This window comes from Lepidochelys kempii, chromosome 9 (assembly GCF_965140285.1).
Source record: "Lepidochelys kempii isolate rLepKem1 chromosome 9, rLepKem1.hap1, whole genome shotgun sequence".
Taxonomy (NCBI): domain Eukaryota; kingdom Metazoa; phylum Chordata; order Testudines; family Cheloniidae; genus Lepidochelys; species Lepidochelys kempii.
Genome location: NC_136388.1, coordinates 7761755 through 7784970, shown reverse-complemented (window position 1 = coordinate 7784970; position 23216 = coordinate 7761755). Strand labels below are relative to the sequence as shown.

The 23216-nt window shown below is 46.1% G+C and overlaps 1 protein-coding gene across 2 annotated transcripts in view; it reads left to right on the top strand.

The window, feature by feature from the left end:
* Nucleotides 1-814: 814 nt before the first annotated feature.
* The window catches only part of RNPEPL1 (arginyl aminopeptidase like 1), a 33419-nt gene continuing 11017 nt past the window's right edge, over nt 815-23216 (top strand). For both annotated transcript variants that reach the window (XM_073359177.2, XM_073359176.2), the window contains exons 1-5: nt 815-1741; nt 12244-12384; nt 13010-13161; nt 15431-15547; nt 18884-19119. In XM_073359177.2, the coding sequence (XP_073215278.2) occupies nt 980-1741; nt 12244-12384; nt 13010-13161; nt 15431-15547; nt 18884-19119 (1408 nt within the window). In that variant the 5' untranslated portion in view covers nt 815-979. The remainder of the gene's footprint in view (nt 1742-12243; nt 12385-13009; nt 13162-15430; nt 15548-18883; nt 19120-23216) is intronic.

Sequence of the window (23216 nt, the reverse complement as noted above, 5' to 3'; positions counted from 1 at the left end):
GGAGGAGGGGGGCGTCTGTGTCACGGGTGGACAATGGGTCCGGGCTGCCCATCTAGAGGAGGGGGACAATTGTGTTGTGGATGGACACTGGCTCAGGGCCATTCCCTGCAGGAGGGGGTGTCTGTGTCATGGGTGGGGGACATCAGTGTGGCGGATGGACACAGGGTCCGGGCCGTTCCCAGGTGGAGGGGGGCATCTGTGCTATGGGTGGACGCCGGGCGTGGGCTGTGCCCCTGGAGGAGGGGGGTCTGGGTGGCAGGTGGACGCCGGGCGTGGGCTGTGCCCCTGGAGGAGGGGGGTCTGGGTGGCAGGTGGACGCCGGGCGTGGGCTGTGCCCCTGGAGGAGGGGGGTCTGGGTGGCAGGTGGACGCCGGGCGTGGGCTGTGCCCCTGCAGGAGGGGGGTCTGGGTGGCAGGTGGACGCCGGGCGTGGGCTGTGCCCCTGGAGGAGGGGGGGTCTGGGTGGCAGGTGGACGCCGGGCGTGGGCTGTGCCCCTGGAGGAGGGCGGTCTGGGTGGCAGGTGGACGCCGGCGTGGGCTGCCCCCAGTAGCCCAGCAGCAGACTCCAACCCTCCCAGCCATGCCAGGGGCTGGTGGTGCCCCCTGCAGCGGGGTCCTTGGGGAGCCAAGCATCGGCCTAGCGCCCCCCGCGGGGCTCCAGCAGGGGGCGTACCCGCGCTACGATCCCCTGGCTCCCGGCACGGTCCCTTCCCGGGCGCCCCCTGGCGGCCGCGCCCCGCCGATCGCTCGCGCCCGCCGGCGCCCCCTGGCGGCCGCGGCCGGGATGTCCGTCCCCGGCGCCCCCTGGCGGCCGCCGTCCCGCCCCTTCTCCGTGCTGCCGGCCGGGTCCGGCGCTCCCGCGGGCCGGTGCCGAGCGGGGCCTGCGCGGCTCTCCTCCCCCCGGTGCCCTCGGTCGCGGGGCCGCCCGCCCATGGATTTCACATAGCGGCCGCCGCCGCCGCCTCCGCCTGCGCCGCTCCATGGCGGCTCCGGCTCCGCCCGGCCTGTGCTGCTGCCGCAAGGGGCCCCCGCCCGGGCCCGAGGCGCCGCCGGCCCCGCCGCCGCCGCCCCCGCCCGAGCCCCCGCCGGACGTGGCCTCGGCCTCGAGCTCGCAGCTCTTCCGCCTCCGCCACCTGCACCTGGGGCTGGAGCTGCGGCCCGCGGCCCGGGCGCTGGCGGGCTGCCTGGTGCTGGAGCTCTGCGGCCTGCGGGCCCGGCCCCGGGCCCTGGTGCTGGACACGCACCCGGCCCTGCGCGTCCTCTCGGCCGGCTACCGCCGCGCCCCGGCCGGGGAGGGGCCCTGCGCCTTCGCCTTCCCCGCGGGCCCCCCGCCGCCCGACCCGCTCCCGCCCTGCGGCCCCGCCTGTGCCCTCACCCCGCTCCTGCCCGACCCCTCCACGGGCTCCTCGCCCTCCCTGTCCACCCCTTCCACCGCCTCCACCCCCCTCTCCGCGCCTGCCACCCCCGGGCCGGCCCCTGGCCCCGGGGCCCGGGCCCAGCCCGCTGACCTCCCGCCCAGCCCCCTGCCGTGCCCCTCGCCTGACTTGCCCCCTGCCCCCGCCCCGCCGCCCCCGCCCTTCCCCAGCTTCCCCGACCCCTCCGCCGCCCCCTGCCCTCTGGTCTTCAGGGTAGACCCCTTCACCGACTACGGCTCCTCCCTCACCATCTCCCTGCCCGCTGCCCTGCAGCCTCACCAGCCCTTCCAGATCATCATCCGCTACACCACCGCCGACGGCCCGGCCGTAAGTAGCCTTTCCGAGCCCCTGCCAGCTTCGCTCGACTGTTTGTTCCCCCGTCGAGGGGGTGTCTGGGTACCCGGACAGGCAGCAAAAATACCAGCGGCCAGGTGGGAGCCTGGTGGGAGGTCGAGTCTGTGCCCTCTGCTATCTTCCCAGACGTACAGAGACCTAGGCCGCGATTTCTCTCTCCTTTTGCCAGGGTAGAGCAGAAGGTGTGGCTTGAAATAGTCTTCACTGCCAGGCTGTGCTTTGGGGTTTTGTGGGCTTTCTCCTGGGCTTTTGTCTGGGCCCAGCCAAAAGGACTGTGCCCGTCATTTCGAAGCATTTGTTTTTGTGGATGGTAGCGGTAGGTGGTTTGATTACATGGGAGTGGCAGTGGATCTGGTTTCCCATATTGGCAGTACACCGTATCGTTATCCATATATCGTCCTCCGAGTGGGTAGCTCTTCAGACACCTACGAAGACACAGAAGACACAGTGCTCGTCTGAGGCACTTACAGTCTAGGTTAGATGAGCCACAGCTTGACCCAGGGAGAGATGACAGCAGACAAAGTGGGGTTGTAGGAACGAGGGGGTGACTACCGTATGTAATATCATGAGGTTACTTATTTTCATATTATTATTTTTTCGTTTTTGACCTATAATTCACTATCTGTTAAGTTGGTGTGTGCGTGTGGGCTGGCATTAGAGAAAATCAGAATTTCACTGCTACGTTATCCTGCCATTTTTTCTGATTACCAGATGGTCTGTGTGTAAACAGCAGCTTTCCCCTTCCTACTCAGCTTGCTCCTTCTGATTCAGTGTTTGACATCTCTCTTCGCTCAACAGGGGCATACCTCAGGATGTGACACTGAATAAACAAGTTTCAGTGCCTTCTTCTGAAGCACCAACCTGTGATGGGTGCCAAGGCTTTTTACAACACGTGCACTAACTGAGCCACTTGCTCTTTCTATGGCTCTCAAAAGTTGATACCCCTGTTCATTGCCACTATGGGCATAAGCAGCTGAGTTACGCCTTTAAATTGAACATAATTGTTGGCAAGTGGTGTACGCTCAGACAGGTCTACACTAGAATGCTTTGCCCATATAGCCGTATTGGTATCTGTACTGCCAAAGCACTCCTTGCTTGTTGTGGGTATATCTTATTTTAAGCCCCAGCTGCAGTTTTGCAAGTATAACTGCGTCTACACTAAGGGCTTTTGCTGGCACATGTGTTTGGTCACAAATCACACCTCATAGCACCCTTGTCTATGCCAGCTATGTCTGTAATGTGGACCCGGCCTCGGTTCCTTTCCTTTTCTGCCTCATTGAGAATGCTTCTGAGCAGGTCGGGTATCTGCTAGTAAGCCAGAATACAGTGGACTTTTGCCAAATGTTTGCAAAAATTAGGCTTTATGTAGCCAGTTACATTTTGGTAAACGATCACAGGGAGCTGGAATTGTTATGCTTGCATTTAATACACAATTCAGGCATGAATAACAGTGTACCAGTATTTTGGGAAGACATTCTATTGGATGTGTATGGCTGTGGCAGTGTTTAATTGGATTATAACACAGTATGCTCAACAGGCCCGCCTAGTGGTGGCCCCTGACTGGCTAATCTGCATGGGACTTTTTCCTGCAGTAAAGAGAGATCTTTACAAATTTTGCTGCTCATTTTGATTCCCACAGTTCTCTGTAACCAGTTGGACCCTGAGCTTTCAGTCAATACCCAACTGATATTGAAATTCCAAGGGATGATGGAAACAAACATATCTAAGCAACCACTGGACTTCATTAAATTAAGTTAAATTCAGCGCTCTCTAGCTGAAAAGTACAATATCCATTTTCTTTGTATTTGGCTGTAATACGAAGGTACTATGCTCACTTGGCCTGCCTACGTTCCTTTGCAAAATGTAATAAGGTCTCGAGGCTTTTGGGAGACTCGCAAAACTTTTATAGTCTAATGCGATGGACGCGCTCATTTTATCTGATGTGACTTACCCTTACCTATCTCAGCTTGTTTGTTTAGTATCATGTGCTGCATCTAGTGTAATTGTTTTAATTGCTGAACATGATTCAAACAGAAAACCTAAGGGGGGAGAAAACCAGAAAAAATCAGTTTGTGGCAAAATAATCTAGTAGACAACAAAGAGTAGGTGTCACACGCTTGTGAAAAGAACAGATTTCCAGGTAGAAGTGATTTACCAGATTTCTCTCTCTCTCTCTCTCTATTTTAGGTACTTATCGGGTCCCCATTCATTTCTATAGTACTTGTGCACCTCACAACCTGCACTGAGGTAGAGCAGTGCTATTATCCCTTTTGGACAGAAGGGGAATGGAGGCACAGAGAGACTAGGTGACTTGCTCAAGTTCACGCAGGAAGCCTATGTCAGAGCTGGGTATTGAACCTGGGTCTCAGATTAGCACCCTGACCACTGGACCTTCCTCTCTGTATTCCTCTTTCTATAGTGCTTCACATGCAGTCTCTGTAATCTTGACTTTAGAGTCTTTAGCTGGGGTGCTCTACAGACTTTTCTCATTAAGTCCCCAGCTACCGGGTCAGGAATGATGATCATCCTGGAAATGTCCCATGAAGAGCCATCTCTCTGCCTGATTTAGAGCATGCCAGAAAATAAACAGCCATGTTGCCACTTGAGAAAGTGGTTAAAATTCAGAACACAAAGAAATTATTTTCTAGTGGCTGTGATCGCTGTCTCTGTCAAGCCCAGATTGTCTGGTAGGCTTGTATCAGATTACCACTGCTCACCATGTCATGAAATTGGCAGTCCCTAAGATAAGGGTTCCCATGAGATTTGCCATGTTGATACGATCAGATCAGTTTCATTGTCCTGCCACTGATGTTGCTTGATGCCTGATGGTATGGAAGAAAAACCTCCAGAATGCACTTGGCCAATTGCACATTTGCTGCATGTGGTAGCAGGCGGTGAGAATGGGGATTCTCTCATGACAATGACAGGCAATAGGGCATAAAATTACCTAATCACAAAGCATTTCTAAAGCACTGTGAACACTGGTATCTAGGTCTTATTATAGATTATAAAACTGCAAAACCCCTCGGTGGTCTAAAATTATCCAGCCACTTAAAAATTTGACTCAGCCGTGGCAGTGAATTGTATATGCTATTTGCTACTTAAAATGATGATTCCTTTTGGTCTAAATGTGCTGATATTTCAGGTGCAGTTCTGTCCTGAGAAGTGGCAGTAAAAATTGGCCCCACAACTCCAGATCAAATTTGCTTAGCTTACAAGTAAGAAAAGAGTATCTCTGGCTGTCACCCCAGAAACTCTACAACAGTATATATATTCTGTCTTGGTTGTTCTTGTAGAGCTCCTCACGGTAGCTTCGAAGTACTGAAAAGGTAAATTAGATCTACGTGCTGGTTCTGGGAGCTGATTCCACAGTCTAGTCATCTGGACTGAGAATGTTTTATCTTGCTGCTGGATTTTGCCAGCTGCCTTATGCCACAGGCAGAATTGTCTTGGGTCATGGATGGTCTCAGACGTAGTTGCATCCTGAGCCAAGACTGTTGGCATTAGAAGTGCACTGAAACCTTGGGTGATGTTCTCTTATTGTCTCATCCTGCTTATGTGGGCTGCCTTGTTCTGCATGAGCTTCTGCTTTTACACTTGGATACAATGTATTGCAATAATTTAGTCTGCAGATGACAAATGCATAGATGCTGTGTCCAGACCCTCATCTGGATTCTCCAGTCCCATCATCATTGGTTTGGCCTTTCCTGGATTGAGTCCTATTGAGATCCAGGAAGTACTGCTAAAGGACCTTCTCCCAGCCTAAGGGGAGGATCCACAGGTCCGGGATTCCAAATAATTGCGGGGGACAACTAAGGAGATAACAGGAACGGGAGAGAAGTTAAAGGGTTAAACGAAGGGAACCTGACAGGCACACCGAGCAGAGAACCCCAGAGAGTGCTCACTGCTCCTTAAAGGTGTCAAGGGAGCCAGAGGATGCCGCTCAGAGGAACTCTGCCCGGATGTGTGAACGGGCTGAGGAACGGAAATAGGTCCCACGGTCGCAAGAAACCCCGTCGGCCAACCTCCTCTCCCTGGTTTTGTAGATGGCCATTTTGGCCAGGGCTAGGAGGAGGTTGACAAGGAGGTCCCATGACTTTGTGGGGCCATGTATAGGGAGTGCGTAGATGAACAGGTGGGGGGAAAAGTGCAACCAAAACCGTAATAATATATCCAAAAGGAGCTGGAATAGGGGCTGCAACCTGGTGCACTCCAGATATACATGCGCCAGGGTCTCCCTCACGCCGCAAAAGGGGCAGGTGTCTGGGAGGGGAGTGAACTGTGCCAAGTACACACCCGTGCTCACGGCTCCATGAAGGAGCTGCCAGCTGATGCCCCCAGCGGGCCTCGGGATCAGGGTGGAATATAGGCTGGCTCATGGGGGTTCCTCACTCTCCAGAGGTGGCAGGATGTCCCGCCACCTCGTGTCAGGGCGGGACGTGAGGGTGAGGACGTGAAGGGTGCGGAGCATGAGCATGTACAGATGTTTCTTTGGCGTGGTCTGGAACCGAACTGGCTGCAACTTGTGTTGCCGACTCACGGTAAAAGGGTGGGGGCCCAATGAAAAGGTCCGGAGGGCCTGGGGTGGAGGGTGGGTGGGGTGTGCCTTCTCACAGGACCTGGTCGAGGAAAACCCAAGCAGTGGGCAGCAAAGCGGCCCTCATTTCCTGAAGTATGCGCCGGGGAGTATGAGGCCTGGAGAGCCCCATGCGCTGAGCGAGTGTCAGGGGATCCAGCCAGTCTCCCTGGTCATAGTCCAGGAGGTCTCTGACTCTGGTGTGTGAGGCAGCTATTCTTTCTCCTGGGGCTTTTTTCTTGCAGCCTTTTTGCTCTCTTTCTGATTGCATTGACTGATTCTGTTGAAATAGAGTTATACAAAGCCTGTTGTCCTAAGGATATTGTTGGCAGCAGGGAGTGGTCTCGCTTTTGCTTCACAATCTCAAAGCCACATTGTGTTTTCTGACTTGCACATTGTCATAAATACTCTGCAAGCCAAATTATGCCTTCAGTTAACATCTGCTCCTCAGCCCCATCATGTCTGAGCATATGGTGTCACTTACACTTTTTCCGTCTTATTGGCACCAGAGCAATTGAGTGGTGGGAATGTGGTGCCATTGTTTATTATTGTTTTTAGTGTAGCTCTACACTATGAGTACAGGTGAGGCTGTGTTCAGAGTGATTTGTTTTCACTCTTTATAATTGTCAATACATTAGTAAACTCCTCACAAACTCTCTTCTCTTTGCAGGCTAAATAACTGTAGATTTTGAGACTTCTCTCTCATAGAAGTCCTACCTAGACTTAAAACCATCTTCATTGCCCTTCTCTGGATCTTTTCAGTCTTTGCAAGATCTTTTTAAGATGATTTTTTGCGGGGCAGGGACTGTTTCCTCTGAGGCCCCTAGTACATTTGTGGGTGGGGTTATTAAATAATGTTTCAATCCAGCATAGAGGTATCAGCAGTAAGGTAGCATGAGAGGCTAGAAATATCTGATTGAAACATGGAATATTCTATGATTCTATGGAATTGTGTTGCATTTATTTATTTGGCTTTAGCTGTCTGTGTTCAGCTGTCCATTATTCCTCATGCAGATCTGGCAGGAGCCAATATAGTTTTATGGTGGATGGCTCTTAGGGGACAGCTGGGAGATTAAATCTGCCTTTCACAGAGCATTCCAGTTCCTTTCTGGGGCTGTGTTCTGTTAGGGAACTATGATCTGTATGCCACCTTCACGCTCCAGGAGCAAGCGCGTGTTAAGCTCAGCACTACCCTAGTGGTGTGTGGACTGCATACAGTAGTGAAGTGTGTTGAAGTGAGGGGAATTCAGCCCCAACCTTTCAGGACTAGAGATGTTCCGCAAAAAAAATTTTCTTTGTGCCATTCCGGGGAAAGCAAATTCTACTTCACCTCTCCAGCTGTGATATGTCTCTGACTTGTCATTTACTATGTTGTCATCCACTGTTGTTTTCTTTCCATGACAATGGGACAAGCCAAGGTTTGCATTTCAGGTTATAAAACTTGTTAGTATTTCCTCCTCCCTGTGATACAGCACACAAGTCAACCTGTGTTCAGACAGCTGACCTCTGTACCATTTCAGTTTCCTAGTTCTTCCTACATCCCTGAAAAAAGAAAAGGAGTACTTGTGGCACCTTAGAGACTAACCAATTTATTTGAGCATAAGCTTTCGTGAGCTACAGCTCACTTCATCGGATGCATACCGTGGAAACTGCAGCAGACTTTATATATACACAGAGAATATGAAACAATACCTCCTCCCACCCCACTGTCCTGCTGGTAATAGCTTATCTAAAGTGGCCCACCTGATGATCACTTTAGATAAGCTATTACCAGCAGGACAGTGGGGTGGGAGGAGGTATTGTTTCATATTCTCTGTGTATATATAAAGTCTGCTGCAGTTTCCACGGTATGCATCCGATGAAGTGAGCTGTAGCTCACGAAAGCTTATGCTCAAATAAATTGGTTAGTCTCTAAGGTGCCACAAGTACTCCTTTTCTTTTTGCGAATACAGACTAACACGGCTGTTACTCTGAAATCTACATCCCTGAGTGACACTTCACTCCCTGGTCCCCAGGTGTGGCTCTCTTTTACCCAAGTCCTCTGTATTTCAGATGGGCAGTTCAATTGCTTCCTATAGATCTGAGATTCATGTTTCAGATGGAGCAGCCCATTCCTCACCACAGGTCTGAATGCCGACCCTGCCGAGAAACTGGCACACTGGTGGTTTTTCGGTGGCTTGACCACTAATAAATACAGTATCAGCTGTAGGTTTCAAAGCTGCAGAAAGCTCAGCTATCTGCCTTTGGGGCGCACGACCAATAAATATAAACTCTTATCTGGTTCAGTAAACTATGAAGCTTTGTGCTGCTTGCTTGAGATGCAGTGTCCGTACCCCACTTCTCTTCCGTCCACGTGGAGAGAGAGAGCCAGACTGTGGGAAACCCCCTTTCTTTCAGTGGAGGGTATGGTGACCAGGCCGCAAGTGTGAAAAATCGGGCTGGGGGTGGAGGGTAGTAGGAGCCTATATAAGAAAAAGACCCAAAAATTGGGACTCTCCCTATAAAATCGGGACATCTGGTCACTCCAGTGAAGGGAATTGGGCAAAGCAGCCATCCCCCTGTTTCTCTAAGGTAGGGGTGGCTGTGTATTTCACACACCTGGAAATGTCTCTCGGGGAAGCCACGACTGGGTGGTAAGGGAAGGAGCATGTGTGAAGTGGCTATGGGGAAGAGTGAGGTTTTTTCCAATCTCAGGGGCAGGCGGCAACACAAGCCGGGACATGGCTGTTTGTGGGGTTAGTTGAGCCACCCCTCAGTAACACCGTGCAGCATAGGGGGATGTGATGGTGGGGTAGACGGGATATTCTTCTGAACAGGATTGGAATGGTCTGTTGTTGTAGGATATGTGTTGATTGTAAGATGATGTCGGTTTATGTAACCGTATGAGATATTGCAAGTTTATACTTTTTTATTGTTAACTATGTTGCAGCTAATATGTTGTGCTGAGTAATGTTGTAGTGTGTTCATGTTACAGAATATTGGAGATGGATCCTTGAAAAGGAAATAGGATTTTATAATTTATTAATTGGTTGGTTTTACCTTTGCATATATTTGTGCAAATCTAAAGTTGAGAGAGGGCTACAAGTTGGAAGGGGGTATCTAATGAATGATGAAGAGTTATGTGGCAGTGAAGAATGGACTAGATCCTTTCACAATTTTTTATTTTTTTAAAGAAAATGTAATATGAATTCTTGGCCATTAAGTGGAGGCCACTGAAACACGCATCCAGCTGTAGTTCTTTTTTAAATGTATTTTTTATTTGGGACTTTCCTTGGTGGTGGTGTGTTTGTGTTTTTTTTACTGAGCTGTTAGTATAAATCATGTTGGTGTGTACGGCCTATAGGAGGGGAGCTCCGCTTCAACAGAGCTTATGAGGTGCACCAGAGTCAGGCATCTTTTTTGCAGACCTTAGAAGTCCATCAGAGGCATGTGTGTTTCCCCTGGTTCGGGGATGTGGATAATGGAGACAGGGAGGATTTCATCTGTGTTGTAAGTTCTTTCTTTTAGAACATTTAGAAAATGCTAAGAATTTAAACCAATTTAAAAAAATATATAAAAGGTCCTGCTTGCTCCCCCTAATTCCCTGTACTCCCCTCTATACCTTCCCCAGCCTGTGCCTCCCAGGCTACGTTAGCTCAGGTTCTATCCAGCACCTGTAGCAGCATAGCCTGGAATTAGTAACTGGTCTGTTTACAGTGGCCCAAAGAGACAGGACTATCCCTTTATATTCTGGTTGGAACTGAGTTCCCCGATGTGACTCAGTAGTAATAATCCTGAGGCTAATGTGAAGCAACAGAAGAGCTTCTCTCTTTCCATGCGGTTCTTAGCCTGCCTGCATGCAATGGGGGTATTCCAGGTGAGACAGAAGAAACCGGTGCCGATTGCTTTGCTGGATACTAAAGATCCTGTTGCCCATTCTGTTTAAAACAAAAAAAAAAGGGCATTGTGTCCGTGCCATTGGCCAAAATTTTCTACTCTTTGAATGTGATGTGTATGCTGTGTACCCCTCTGTTTGGCTGCTGCCCATGTTTCCCCGGAGATGGCTGCATTTCAATGGTGGTGGTTTTGCGGACCAGTGGTCATAAAATCATAGAAATGTAGGATTGGAAGGGACCTTGAAAGAGTGTCTAGTCCATCCCTCTGTGCAGGACCAAGTATACCTAGACCATCGCTGACAAGTGTTTGTTCAAGCTGCTCTTAAAAACCTGTATTGACAGGGATTCCACAACCTCCCTTGGTAACCTATTCCAGTGTTTAACTGTCCTTCTAGTTAGAAAGTTTTTTCTAATATCTAGTCTAAATTTCTCTTGCTGCAGATTAAGCCCATTACTACTTGTCCTACGTTCAGTGGATGTGAAGAAGAATTGACCACCTTTCTCTTTATGACAGCCCTTAACAGATTTGAAAACTATTAACAGGTCCTTTTCCATTGTCTTTTCTCCAGATTAAACATGCCCAGATTTTTTAACCTTTCCTCTTAGGTCAGATTTTCTAAATCTTTTAAAATGTTGGTTGCTCTCCTCTGGTCTCTCTCCCATTTGTGTATATTTTTCTTTAAGTGCAGTGCCCAAAACTGGACACAGTATTCCAACTGAGGCCTCACCAGTGCCGAGTAGAGTGGAGCAGTTGCTTCCCATGTCATATATGTGATATTCCTGTTAATACATCCCAGAATATTAGTTTTTTTTGCAACTGCATCACATTGTTGACTTGTATTCAGTTTGTGATCCACTGTGAAGCCTTCTCTACACTAAAGGGAAAAGTCGATCAAAGCTACGCAATTTGAGTTACGTGAATAGCGTAACTCAAATCGACATAGCTTAGATCTAATTACTGTGCGGTCCACACCACGCAATGTCGACGGGAGACGCTTACCTGTCAACTCCCCTTACTCATCTCGATCAGGTGGAGTACAGGAGTCAATGGGAGAGCGATCGGCGGTCGATTTAGCAGGTCTAGACCTGCTAAATCGACTGCCGATGCATCAGCCACTGCAGCATTGATCCTCTCCGGTAAGTGTAGACCAACCCTAACCATCAGATCCTTTTCTGAAGTACTGCTGCCTAGCCAGTTATTCTCCGTTTGTGGTTGTGCATTTGCTTTTTCCTACCTAAGTGTAGTACTGCACTTGTCTTCGTTGAATTTCATCGTGTTGATTTCAGATTTTCAGTTCTTCGGTCTACGAAGGTCATTTTGAATTCTAATCCTGTCCTCCAAAGCACTTGCAATCCTTCCCAACGTGGTGTCATCCACAAATTTTATAAGCGTACCCGCCACACCATTATCCTAATCATTGATGAAAATATTCAATAGTACCAGACTTAGGACAGACCCCTGCTGCATCACACTAGATATATCCCCCAATTTGACAGCAAACTATTGATAACTATTCTTTGAGTATGGTTTTTCAACCAGTTATGCACAATTTGTTCTTGACAAATCCATATTGGCTAATACTTATCACCCTGTAATTATATTTACACTGTTTTAACCTGCTTTTGGAGGCTTGCACTACTGACCCCATATGTTCTTATTTTTTAACATCAGTACTACATTTTACTCAAGGAGAGAGTTTTTTTCTGGTTTGGCAGGTGATTACTCCACAAGAAAATCCATATTTCCAGTTATTGCAGGGCTTGAGCTGAGTGGGGTTATGGTTTGCTGTGCACTGCGCTACGTAGCCAGATAGTGAAAGAAAATTACTCTGTTTGGATAGCCATGGCAAATGTATGGCGGCTGAAATTATTGGAAGTGGAAATATGCATTACTCCAGGAGTATGAATGGAGAATCACTAACTCCCTTTGATTCTTTCAGCATACCTGTTAATTTCAGCTCCTCTGCCCCGTGTATCAATTTTGTTCCTTTTTCTCACCTCTGCTCCATCTGACATTCCAACAGATCTGGTGGCTGGATCCAGAGCTAACGTGTGGCAAAGCCAAGCCGTTTGTCTTCACCCAGGGTCATTCAGTGTGTAATCGGTCCTTCTTTCCCTGCTTTGACACACCAGCAGTGAAATGCACCTATTCAGCTACAGTCAAGGTGGGTAACTCCAGTAGCTATCTTGGGTAGGAACAACACAGTGCTACAGTGACAGCTAATGAGAGAGAAGAAATGGTGATCTGGTAGCAGACATGAGACTTTGGGTCCTCCCTGAATGGAACCAGCATAGCCATTTTGAAGCAACTCCCAGGCCTTGCATTCCAATAGCCAGGGTCCTCTGGGACCATTTGTTCTGCAGTGCATATTATGAAAGAGGAATTAGATTGGGTGGTAACTTCCAGCAATGGTTTTTGAGGGGTAACCCTCCCCAGTGATGACTAGGCAGTGCACAGTTCTGAAAAAGCTGTACCAGGTAATGTGATCTCTTGTGTGGATGGAGCCCCTTGGTATGTGAGCGCTCCTGGAACACCAATTGCCACATGTACATTCTGTAATAGGGTTAGTCGTGGTCACTTCAGACAGCTTATCCAGATTAAAAACAAAAACAAAGATCTGACCTTGCTCTGTCTCTTTCTCTCTATATAAAATGTTTTCCCATCTATTAAATTTCATCCTTCCAGGAAAAGTAAGACCTGCGAGTCTGGCCCCTTGGCCCCAATCATCTCAGCCTGTTGAGTAGATGTGTGTTGTCTGTAGCTTAAGTAGATGTGTGTTGATGTTTCAGGCCCCTGCGGGTATCCAGGTGTTGATGAGTGCCACCCAAAGTACCTACTTGGAGCAGGAGGGCATATACCAGTTTTATATGGAATATCCAGTTCCTGCCTACCTCGTGGCTCTGGTGGCAGGGGACCTTGTATCTGCAGACATTGGCCGCAGGTGAGATTGGCAGCGAGCTGCTTCTACTTTATTCCTTGTGTCCATATAAAGCTGTGTTGGGGGGTAGGGCAATAGTGTGGGTAAGGGTTAATGCTGCATATCGTGCTACCATCTGGGAGTGAGAGCTGTGACCCTTCAGAGAGCAGGAGGTTTACTTGGGTATAAGAAACTCCACAGAATTGGATTGTGTGAGCTCTTCGGACGGTCTTTTTGTCCTGGGTTTGTACAGTGCCTACACACTGGGGTCCCGTCCAAGACTGGGGCTCCTAAGCACTGTGATCATATAATAACACATTATTGCTGTTATTTATTTGTATTAGGGCTGTCGATTAATCGCCGTTAACTCACGCGATTAACTCAAAACAATTAAATCCTAATTAAAAAAGTTAATCACAATTAATCACAGTTTTAATCTCCCTGTTAAGCAATAGAATACCAATTGAAATGTGTTAAATATTTTGGATGTTTTTATACATTTTCAAATGTATTGATTCAGTTACAACACAGAATATACAAAGTGTACAGTGCTCACTTTATATTATTTTTTATTACAAATATTTGCACTCTAAAAATGATAAAAGAAATAGCATTTTACAGTTCACCTCATACAAGTACTGAAGTGCAATCTCTTTATTATGAAAGTGCAAGTTACAAATGTAGATTTTTTTGTTACATTGTTTTGTTTTTGAGTGCAATTATGTAACATTTTAGAGCCTTCAAGTCCACTCAGTCCTACTTCTTGTTCAGCCAATTGCGAAGACAGACAAGTTTGTTCACATTTATGAGACATAATGCTGCCCGCTTCTTATTTACGATGTCACCTGAAAGTGAGAACAGGCGTTCGCATGGCAATTTTTGTAGCTGACATTGCAAGATATTTACATGCCAGATATGCTAAACATTCGTATGCACCTTCATGCTTTGGCTACCATTCCAGAGGACATGCTTCCATGCTGATGATGCTCATTTAAAAAAATAATGTGTTAATTAAATTTATGACTGAACTCCTTGGGGGAGAATTGTATGTCTCCTGCTCTGTTTTACCTGCATTCTGCCATATATTTCCTGTTACAGCAGTCTCAGGTGATGACCCAGCACATGTTGTTTGTTTTAAGAACACTTTCACTGCAGATCTGACAAAACGCAAAGAAAGTACCAATGTGAGATTTCTAAAGATAGTTACAGCACTTGACCCAAGGTTTAAGAATCTGAAGTGCTTTCCAAAATCTGAGAGGGATGAGGTGTGGAGCTTGCATTCAGAAGTCTTAAAAGAGCAACACTCTGCTGTGGAAGCTACAGAACCCAAACCACCAAAAAAGGAAATCAACCTTCTGCTGGTGGCATCTGACTCAGATGAAGAAAATGAGCATGTGTTGGTCCGCACTACTTTGGATCGTTATTGAGCAGAACCCGTCATCAGCATGGATCCATGTCCTCTGGAATGGTGGTTGAAGCATGAAGGGACATATGAATCTTCAGGGCATTTGGCACGTAAATATCTTGTGATGCTGGCTACAACAGTGCCATGTGAACACCTGTTCTCACTTTCATGTGACATTGTAAACAAGAAGCAGGCAGCATTATCTCCTGCAAATGTGAACAAACTTGTTTGTCTTCGCGATTGGCTGAACTGGGGACTGAGTGGACTTGTAGGCTCTAAAGTTTTACATTGTTTTGTTTTTGAATGCAGGTTGTTTTTTTTAACATAATTCTACATTTGTAAATTCAACTTTCATGATAAAGAGAGAGCACTCCAGTACTTGTAATGCTGGAACTGAAAAATACATTTTCTTTTGTTTTTTACAGTACAAATATTTGTAATCAAAAATAAATATAAAGTGAGCACTGTACACTTTGTATTCTGTAATTGAAATCAATATATTTGAAAATGTAGAAAACATCCAAAAATATTTAAATAAATGGTATTCTATTACTGTTTAACAGCGTGATTAATTTTTTTAATTGTGTGACAGCCCTAATTTGTATGTGTTTATTACTTGCCGTCATCTAAGCTTCCGTGTTCCTTGTGATGGGTACATCTACTTGAGTCTTAATAAATTGTAAGATCTTTGGGGCAGCGACCATCTTTCCCTGTGAGTCCATGCAGTGCTTAGCACAGAAGGGCCCTGATCCTGACCTGAGACCTCTCTATTCACTACTGGAATACAGATATGAAATAAAAGTGTGGTGGAAAGATAAGGTTTTATTCTTTTGGAGAGGGAATTAATTCTGTTTGAATTATTAGCTCCAATTTTCTGCTTTGTTGCAGGAGTAGGGTGTGGGCAGAACCTTGTCTGTTGCCAACAGCCATCAGCAAGCTGTCTGGCATGGTGGAGAGTTGGCTGAGTGCTGCAGAGAGCCTTTATGGCCCCTACATATGGGGAAGGTGAGTTCAATAGAATTCTTCTGGATACTCATGACAGGAATATAGTAAAGCAATGTAGAAAATGGACGTACATGATGGAGTTCTATCTGGCAGGCCTGATAAGCATCTCAGGAGTGTATGGTGTGGAGTTAATAATTGACTGCAGAGTCTCGGTTCAGCGGTGGACCTGCTTTTGATGGAGGTCAATGCAGAGGATCAAACACACAAACTTGTTTTTCAGTTTAGTTTTTCAAAAGAAAATTACAAGAAAATCTATAAACACAGCATACATATAAAATAAAGTCTTTAATAACACACCTTATCTATTCAGTACACTTATAGAACATGTATTGAGCAGTATATAAGTTCTGCACAATAAAATACTACAAGATATTAAAATAAAAAGTGAAGCTCAGCTGGCTAGAATTGACCTTCAGCAAAAGCTTAAAGGATGTGGCACAAGAGCAAAGTTCAGTACCTTCCAGGAAGCTGCAGACAATCTGAACGAACTGGGCTTAACCAGTTCTAAATGACATGCTGACCTCTCAGTGGTTTATTTTTTTTCTTTTGTGAGCAATCAATATAATTCTTTATACCATATTTCCCAGGAGACTGGAATTTTCAGCCGAGTTGAGAAATTATTTTTCTAATGTTTGCCAAGTCCCACTTGACTTCATGTGTCATCCTGCAGTATTTAAACCGTTTGTATATTTTGCTACATTATCTTCCTCTGGATTTGTGTAGCCTGTGTAACAACGTGAAGGCAGATGATAAAAGTTCCTTCTGTATTTGCCGACATTCGTTTTTGTTAAAGTGGAAAATGTCTGTACTTCAACTTTCACCGCATTCCACTTGTGAGGGGGAGTGGTTCATGCTATGGTTAGATGATCAATCTCTGAAATTCAGAATATCGCAAAAAGGAAGAATATGGAGGAAGGAAACTTCATTTATTCAAAACAAGAACAGCAATCCCCCAATCTCCCTCTTTCATTTTTGCTTTGGAGAATCCATTTGTCTCTCATCGTTTGGTATTTGTACTCGTGATCATCTGGGTGGGCAGTGTTGAGGACCGGAGCTTTCTGGACACTGGGTCTTTCCTGTGGAGTGGTGAAGTCCTTCAGAGGTGCCATGGCACTTTGTGATGCAGCTTTCCTTCCTCTACGGACTAAGCCAGAACTCTCTCCCTGTTTCCTTCATTTCAACCCTTTCTTTTTACTTTTGTTTTATGTCCTTGGGACAAGGTGGGCTTGAACCTCACCTAGCCAAGTGTAAGAGTCAATACTGTGCTTGGAGCCCAATCTTGCAAGGTGTGAAGAGCCTTCCGTGAGATACTAAATGCGCTCATCTCCTACTGAAGTGGGAGTTGATGGTGCTCAGCACTTTGCAGGGGTGGGTCCTGTACCCCCTATAACTGATTGTTGGAGTTCAGTCTGACTTTGATTCGAAGCCTTGGTACTATCAGTCTGTCAGTTTTCAGGGAATTGCTTTTGTTCTTGGAAAAAGAAAAGGAGTACTTGTGGCACCTTAGAGACTAACCAATTTATTTGAGCATGAGCTTTCGTGAGCTACAGCTCACTTCATCAGATGTTTACCGTGGAAACTGCAGCAGACTTTATATACACACAGAAATCATGAAACAATACCTCCTCCCACCCCACTGTCCTGCTGGTAATAGCTTATCTAAAGTGATCAACAGGTGGGCCATTTCCAGCACAAATCCAGGTTTTCTCACCCTCCACCCCCCCACACAAATTCACTCTCCTGCTGGTGCTAGCCCATCCAAAGTGACAACTCTTTACATAATCAAGTCGGGCTATTTCCTGCATAGATCAAGGTTTTCTCACATCCCCCCCACCCCCATACACACACAAACTCACTCTCCTGCTGGTAATAGCTCATCTAAACTGACCATTCTCCAGGTTTAAATCCAAGTTAAACCAGAACATCTGGGGGGGGGGGGGTAGGAAAAAACAAGAGGAAACAGGCTACCTTGCATAATGACTTAGCCACTCCCAGTCTCTATTTAAGCCTAAATTAATAGTATCCAATTTGCAAATGAATTCCAATTCAGCAGTTTCTCGCTGGAGTCTGGATTTGAAGTTTTTTTGTTTTAAGATAGCGACCTTCATGTCTGTGATTGCGTGACCAGAGAGATTGAAGTGTTCTCCGACTGGTTTATGAATGTTATAATTCTTGACATCTGATTTGTGTCCATTTATTCTTTTACGTAGAGACTGTCCAGTTTGACCAATGTACATGGCAGAGGGGCATTGCTGGCACATGATGGCATAGATCACATTGGTGGATGTGCAGGTGAACGAGCCTCTGATAGTGTGGCTGATGTTATTAGGCCCTGTGATGGTGTCCCCTGAATAGATATGTGGGCACAATTGGCAACGGGCTTTGTTGCAAGGATAAGTTCCTGGGTTAGTGGTTCTGTTGTGTGGTATGTGGTTGTTGGTGAGTATTTGCTTCAGGTTGCGGGGCTGTCTGTAGGCAAGGACTGGCCTGTCTCCCAAGGCTTGTGAGAGTGTTGGGTCATCCTTTAGGATAGGTTGTAGATCCTTAATAATGCGTTGGAGGGGTTTTAGTTGGGGGCTGAAGGTGACGGCTAGTGGCGTTCTGTTATTTTCTTTGTTAGGCCTGTCCTGTAGTAGGTAACTTCTGGGAACTCTTCTGGCTCTATCAATCTGTTTCTTTACTTCTGCAGGTGGGTATTGTAGTTGTAAGAAAGCTTGACAGAGATCTTGTAGGTGTTTGTCTCTGTCTGAGGGGTTGGAGCAAATGCGGTTGTATCGCAGAGCTTGGCTGTAGACGATGGATCGTGTGGTGTGGTCAGGGTGAAAGCTGGAGGCATGCAGGTAGGAATAGCGGTCAGTAGGTTTACGGTATAGGGTGGTGTTTATGTGGCCATTGTTTATTAGCACTGTAGTGTCCAGGAAGTGGATCTCTTGTGTGGACTGGACCAGGCTGAGGTTGGTGGTGGGATGGAAATTGTTGAAATCATGGTGGAATTCCTCAAGGGCTTGTTCTTGGAGTAAGCTATATGCACAGGGCTTTTGTATTTCTTTGTTAAGAATAGGCAGGAGGAAAGTTTTCCTACCCACCAAAGCTGATTGCAGTGCTCTCTGATCATGGGCCAGTGCTGATCACTTGGTGGGGGAGATTGGCGGGTTGCTGCAGTCTGACCTGGAATGCATTGACTAGAGGGCTCAAGTAATGAGTTAGGAGGTGAAATGGGGAAAACCCATTAGCCCTCAAGTAAGCTTTCCTTCAACAAAACTTCCGTGTAAGCTTGGATAAATTAAAGTAATTTGGCTCCTCTGGCTTCTCTCTTTCTGTCTCCCTCCGTTCCAGGTATGATATTGTTTTTCTTCCTCCATCCTTCCCCATTGTTGCTATGGAGAACCCATGCCTGACCTTCATAATTTCTTCCATTCTGGAGAGTGATGATTTCCTCATCATCGACGTCATTCATGAGATTGCCCACAGCTGGTTTGGCAATGCAGTCACCAACGCCACGTGGGAGGAGATGTGGCTGAGCGAGGGGCTGGCCACATATGCACAGCGCCGGATCACCACCGAGACCTATGGTATACATGTTGCGATTTTTTTTTGTTTGACATGTGTGATTAATGCTGTACTTCTCCCAGCTCATGGGAAGAGGGTTAAGGAATATTTGAGCTTTGAGTAAAATAAGAGGAAGGAGGCATGCAAAGATTTGACTTTTAACCACTTGGAGCTGAGAATTGGGATTTTGAAGTTCTAATATAAAATATTAGTGATGGGAGCTCAATAGTGTCATAAAACAACTAGAACATTGCTGTTAATGCTTCTGGTTCTTTTTCTTACTGTTCGTGAGCATACCCCACAGTGGATTAGATGAGCGTAGCACCCTTAATTCTGAATCTCTTTGGTTTGATTTGCTTTGGGCCAGGGTGGATTTGATTTAAATCATTATTTAAATCACTAGTCTGGAAGGCTCGATTTAATCATGGTTTTCTACATAAAAGTGCATTCTTGTTGGTTGTTATAACCTTAATATATATTCTTCACAACTCTGAGATAGATGTGGGTTTCATTTTTAGAAGGTACACACTATACACTTTTAAACAGTGATTTATTTTGAAAACTTTTCAGATTAGTTTTACAGATATATCAGAAAATGAATGATTGTTTGGTTATTTCATTTACCAAAGGTAATTGAAGCAGATAGCTATGAAGTCTTTGGGAGGTGAACTATCTCCAAATCAACAGGTTAATCATTAATATTTGGAGGATTTTCTTGTCATGCTGTATTAGGAGGAGAACATCACCAGACAGACATTTAAATTGTTTTATTTAACTAGAACAACAACGTTAAGTATTCTGGATTTTTTTCCTTCAACAGCAAACATATAATATTTTAACAAAACAAGCCTATGTCCCTTGCTTCTCACATTTATCTCCAGACTTCTTCTCCTTGTCCAGATCTATTCTGCCCCCAACAATCTTCTATTCATTGAACTTTTTGAAACTTTGCACTTTTAGAGAGAGTTAAGGGATTGACTTTGTGTACACAAATTTGCAGAGGGACAATAGAGTTGAGGTCTGTTATTTCTCACCTCTATATATTATTTATTTATTTTAAAACATTTTTGCTGTTAACAAGCATGTTACCTCTGGAGACACAAATCCACAGTTTGAGAACTGCAAAACTAAGCATCTCTGATGGGATCTTCTAGACTGAGCACTGGGTCCCATTGGGTAGAGAGAAAGATTCACCTAAATAATCTATACAGAAGCCCCTGGAACTCCACAAGATTGGGTCCCTAATCCATGAACTATTGGAACTCATTTAGAAAACGTTTCTTAAACATTACACAAATATATTGTCTTATACTATAGAATTGGAATTTATAATCCCCATTCCATGGTGAGATATCTTTGAGCTATAATGTTTCTTAATTAAGACTATCTTGAGATAGGTTTTTCCCCTCAAAAATCCAATTTAAATAAAAAAAAATCCAATTTTTTTTTTTTAAATCATTGATTTTTTTATCCACCCTGCTTTGGGCTGATGTCACACTGGATACCATAAAACTGGTGTTCCTATTTGTGCTTCAGCCAAAGATCTCAAAGAGATTTACATGCAGTAGAAGGAATTGTTGTATTGGATCAGGCCAGCGGTCTCTCTGTAAACTCTGCCTGACCGTGGCTAGTGACAGATGCTTCAGAGGAAAGTAAAAAAACTTGTAATTACTTATGGGATAACCTGCCCATGGTGAAGTTTCTTCCTAATTGTCCCTCAGTCAGTGGCTGGCTAATGCCCTGAAGTATGAGGGTTTATATCCCGTAAGTTAGCCTATCAAATCTAACTCAGGTTGGTCTCACTGTCCAAAAAAAATCAATATTTTTTTTTTATCCCGCTAAGCCCTTGGCTTTCGTGCTACCTTGTGACAGTGAATTTCACAGGTCAATTATGTGTTGTGTGTTTTAAAATAGTGTTTCATTTAATCATTTCTTAATTTGTCGTCTTTCAATTAGGGATGTAAAATGTTTACTGGTTAACCGGTAAGCATTAGTCTTACTGGTTAATCTGCCTTAACTGTTAACCCCAGCGCTGGCCGGCCCGCCGGCCCTGCACCAGCCCCAGCTGCACTGGCCGGCAGGATTGGCCCTAGCCACTTAATCGGTTAACCATTTAAATGAAATATTTTTAATTGTTTAAATGGTTGACTTTTAAAACGGTATTTACATCCCTATCTTCAATTTGACCGGCTTTCCCTTGCCTACCCTTTAGGAGAGAGGGTAAGCAGGAGTGCCCAATTTACCTTCTCTTCTGGTCATTATTCTGTGTACGAGTATCCTATCCCCTCGTATGTTTCCTCTCTAAACTAAACAGTCCCTTTTTATTCAGTCTTTCCTAGCAGCCTTGCCATGCCTATAATCAATTTTGATGTCCCTTCCTGGTCTCCTATATCTTGACTTTTTTTTTTTTTTTTTTGAGGTAGGTCTACCAGAATAGAGCTCTAGGAGAAGGGATGCCAGCAGTTTACAAAAAGGCATTCATTATAATATTTGTCAGTGTCCTTTGGATTCCATTGTAACCTTTTGTTCCCTTGTTGGACTGCCATTATGCATTGAACAGAGCACAGTAATGCTGAGGTTCTTTTCTGAGTGGTCACAGTTACATTGGTGAAAGACAATCTGTCTGAATAGTTCAAATTATTCGTTTCCAATACCCATCTCTATCTCTGAGGGGTAGAGGAAGACTCTTGCTGGTTTCAGTCTCTTCTCCTCTCCTTCCTTTAGAACTTGCTGCTGCAAAAAGCAGTTGTTTAGGGCGTTCAGAAACTGCTCTCCTATATGTTGTCCTGATGTGACAATTGATCATTTTATATGTGATTAATATATAAAGTCACCTGTTATTGCTGTTTCATTAGACTTAGTTGCCTCTTTGAACTCCCTCCTCACTGTTTCCCGAACATCCTTTTCCTGATCAGGAGGCCAGTAGTATAAACCTATTTGTAGTCTTGTGATTTAGGATTTGTATCTATAGTCTAGTGCAGTGTTTTTCAAACTTTTTTTCTGGTGACCCAGTTGAAGAAAATTGTTGATGCTCGTGACCCAACGGAGCTGGAATGAGGGGTTTGGGGTGTAGGAGGGGCTCAGGGCTGGGGTAGAGGGTTGGGGTGCAGGAGTGAGGGCTGTGGGGTGCAGCCGGGAATGAGGGGTTCAGGGTGTGAGAGGTGGCTCAGGGCTGGGGCAAGGGGTTGGGGTGCTGGAGGGGGTCACGGATTTCGGCTGGGGGTGCAGGCTCTGGGGTGGGGCCAGGGATAAGGAGTTTGGGGTGCAGGAGGGGGTTCCAGGTTTGGGGGGGGCTCAGGGCTGGGGCGGGGGATTGGGGTGTGGGGTTGGGCACAGGCTTACCTCCGGCGGCTCCCAGACCATGCTGCACCCTGGAAGCAGCCAGTAGCAGGTCTAGCTCCTACAAGGAGGCGCACAAGTGGCTCCACGCGGCTCTCGCCCACAGGCACATCCCCCCGCAGCGGTGCTGACCAGAGCTACCGTGACCCAGTGCCTTACATTCCGCGACCCAGTACTGGGTCACGACCTGCAGTTTGAAAACCACTGCTCTAGTGTATGGTCCTCTCCACTCAAAAACTGAACCTCATTAGATTACGTGGAATCTTTTAGGTGTATAGTAGAATGTCACCTGACTTCTCATAGAATCATAGAATATCAGGGTTGGAAGGGACCTCAGGAGGTCATCTAGTCCAACCCCCTGCTCAAAGTAGGACCAATCCCCAATTAAATCATCCCAGCCAGGGCTTTGTCAAGCCTGACCTTAAAAACCTCTAAGGAAGGAGATTCTACCACCTCCCTAGGTAACGCATTCCAGTGTTTCACCACCCTCCTAGTAAAGAAGTTTTTCCTAATATCCAACCTAAACCTCCCCCACTGCAACTTGAGACCATTACTCCTTGTCCTGTCCTCTTCTACCACTGAGAATAGACTAGAACCATCCTCTCTGGAACCACCTCTCAGGTAGTTGAAAGCAGCTATAAAATCCCCTCTCATTCTTCTCTTCTGCAGACTAAACAATCCCAGTTCCCTCAGCCTCTCCTCATAACTCATGTGTTCCAGACCCCTAATCATTTTTGTTGCCCTTCGCTGGACTCTCTCCAATTTATCCACATCCTTCTTG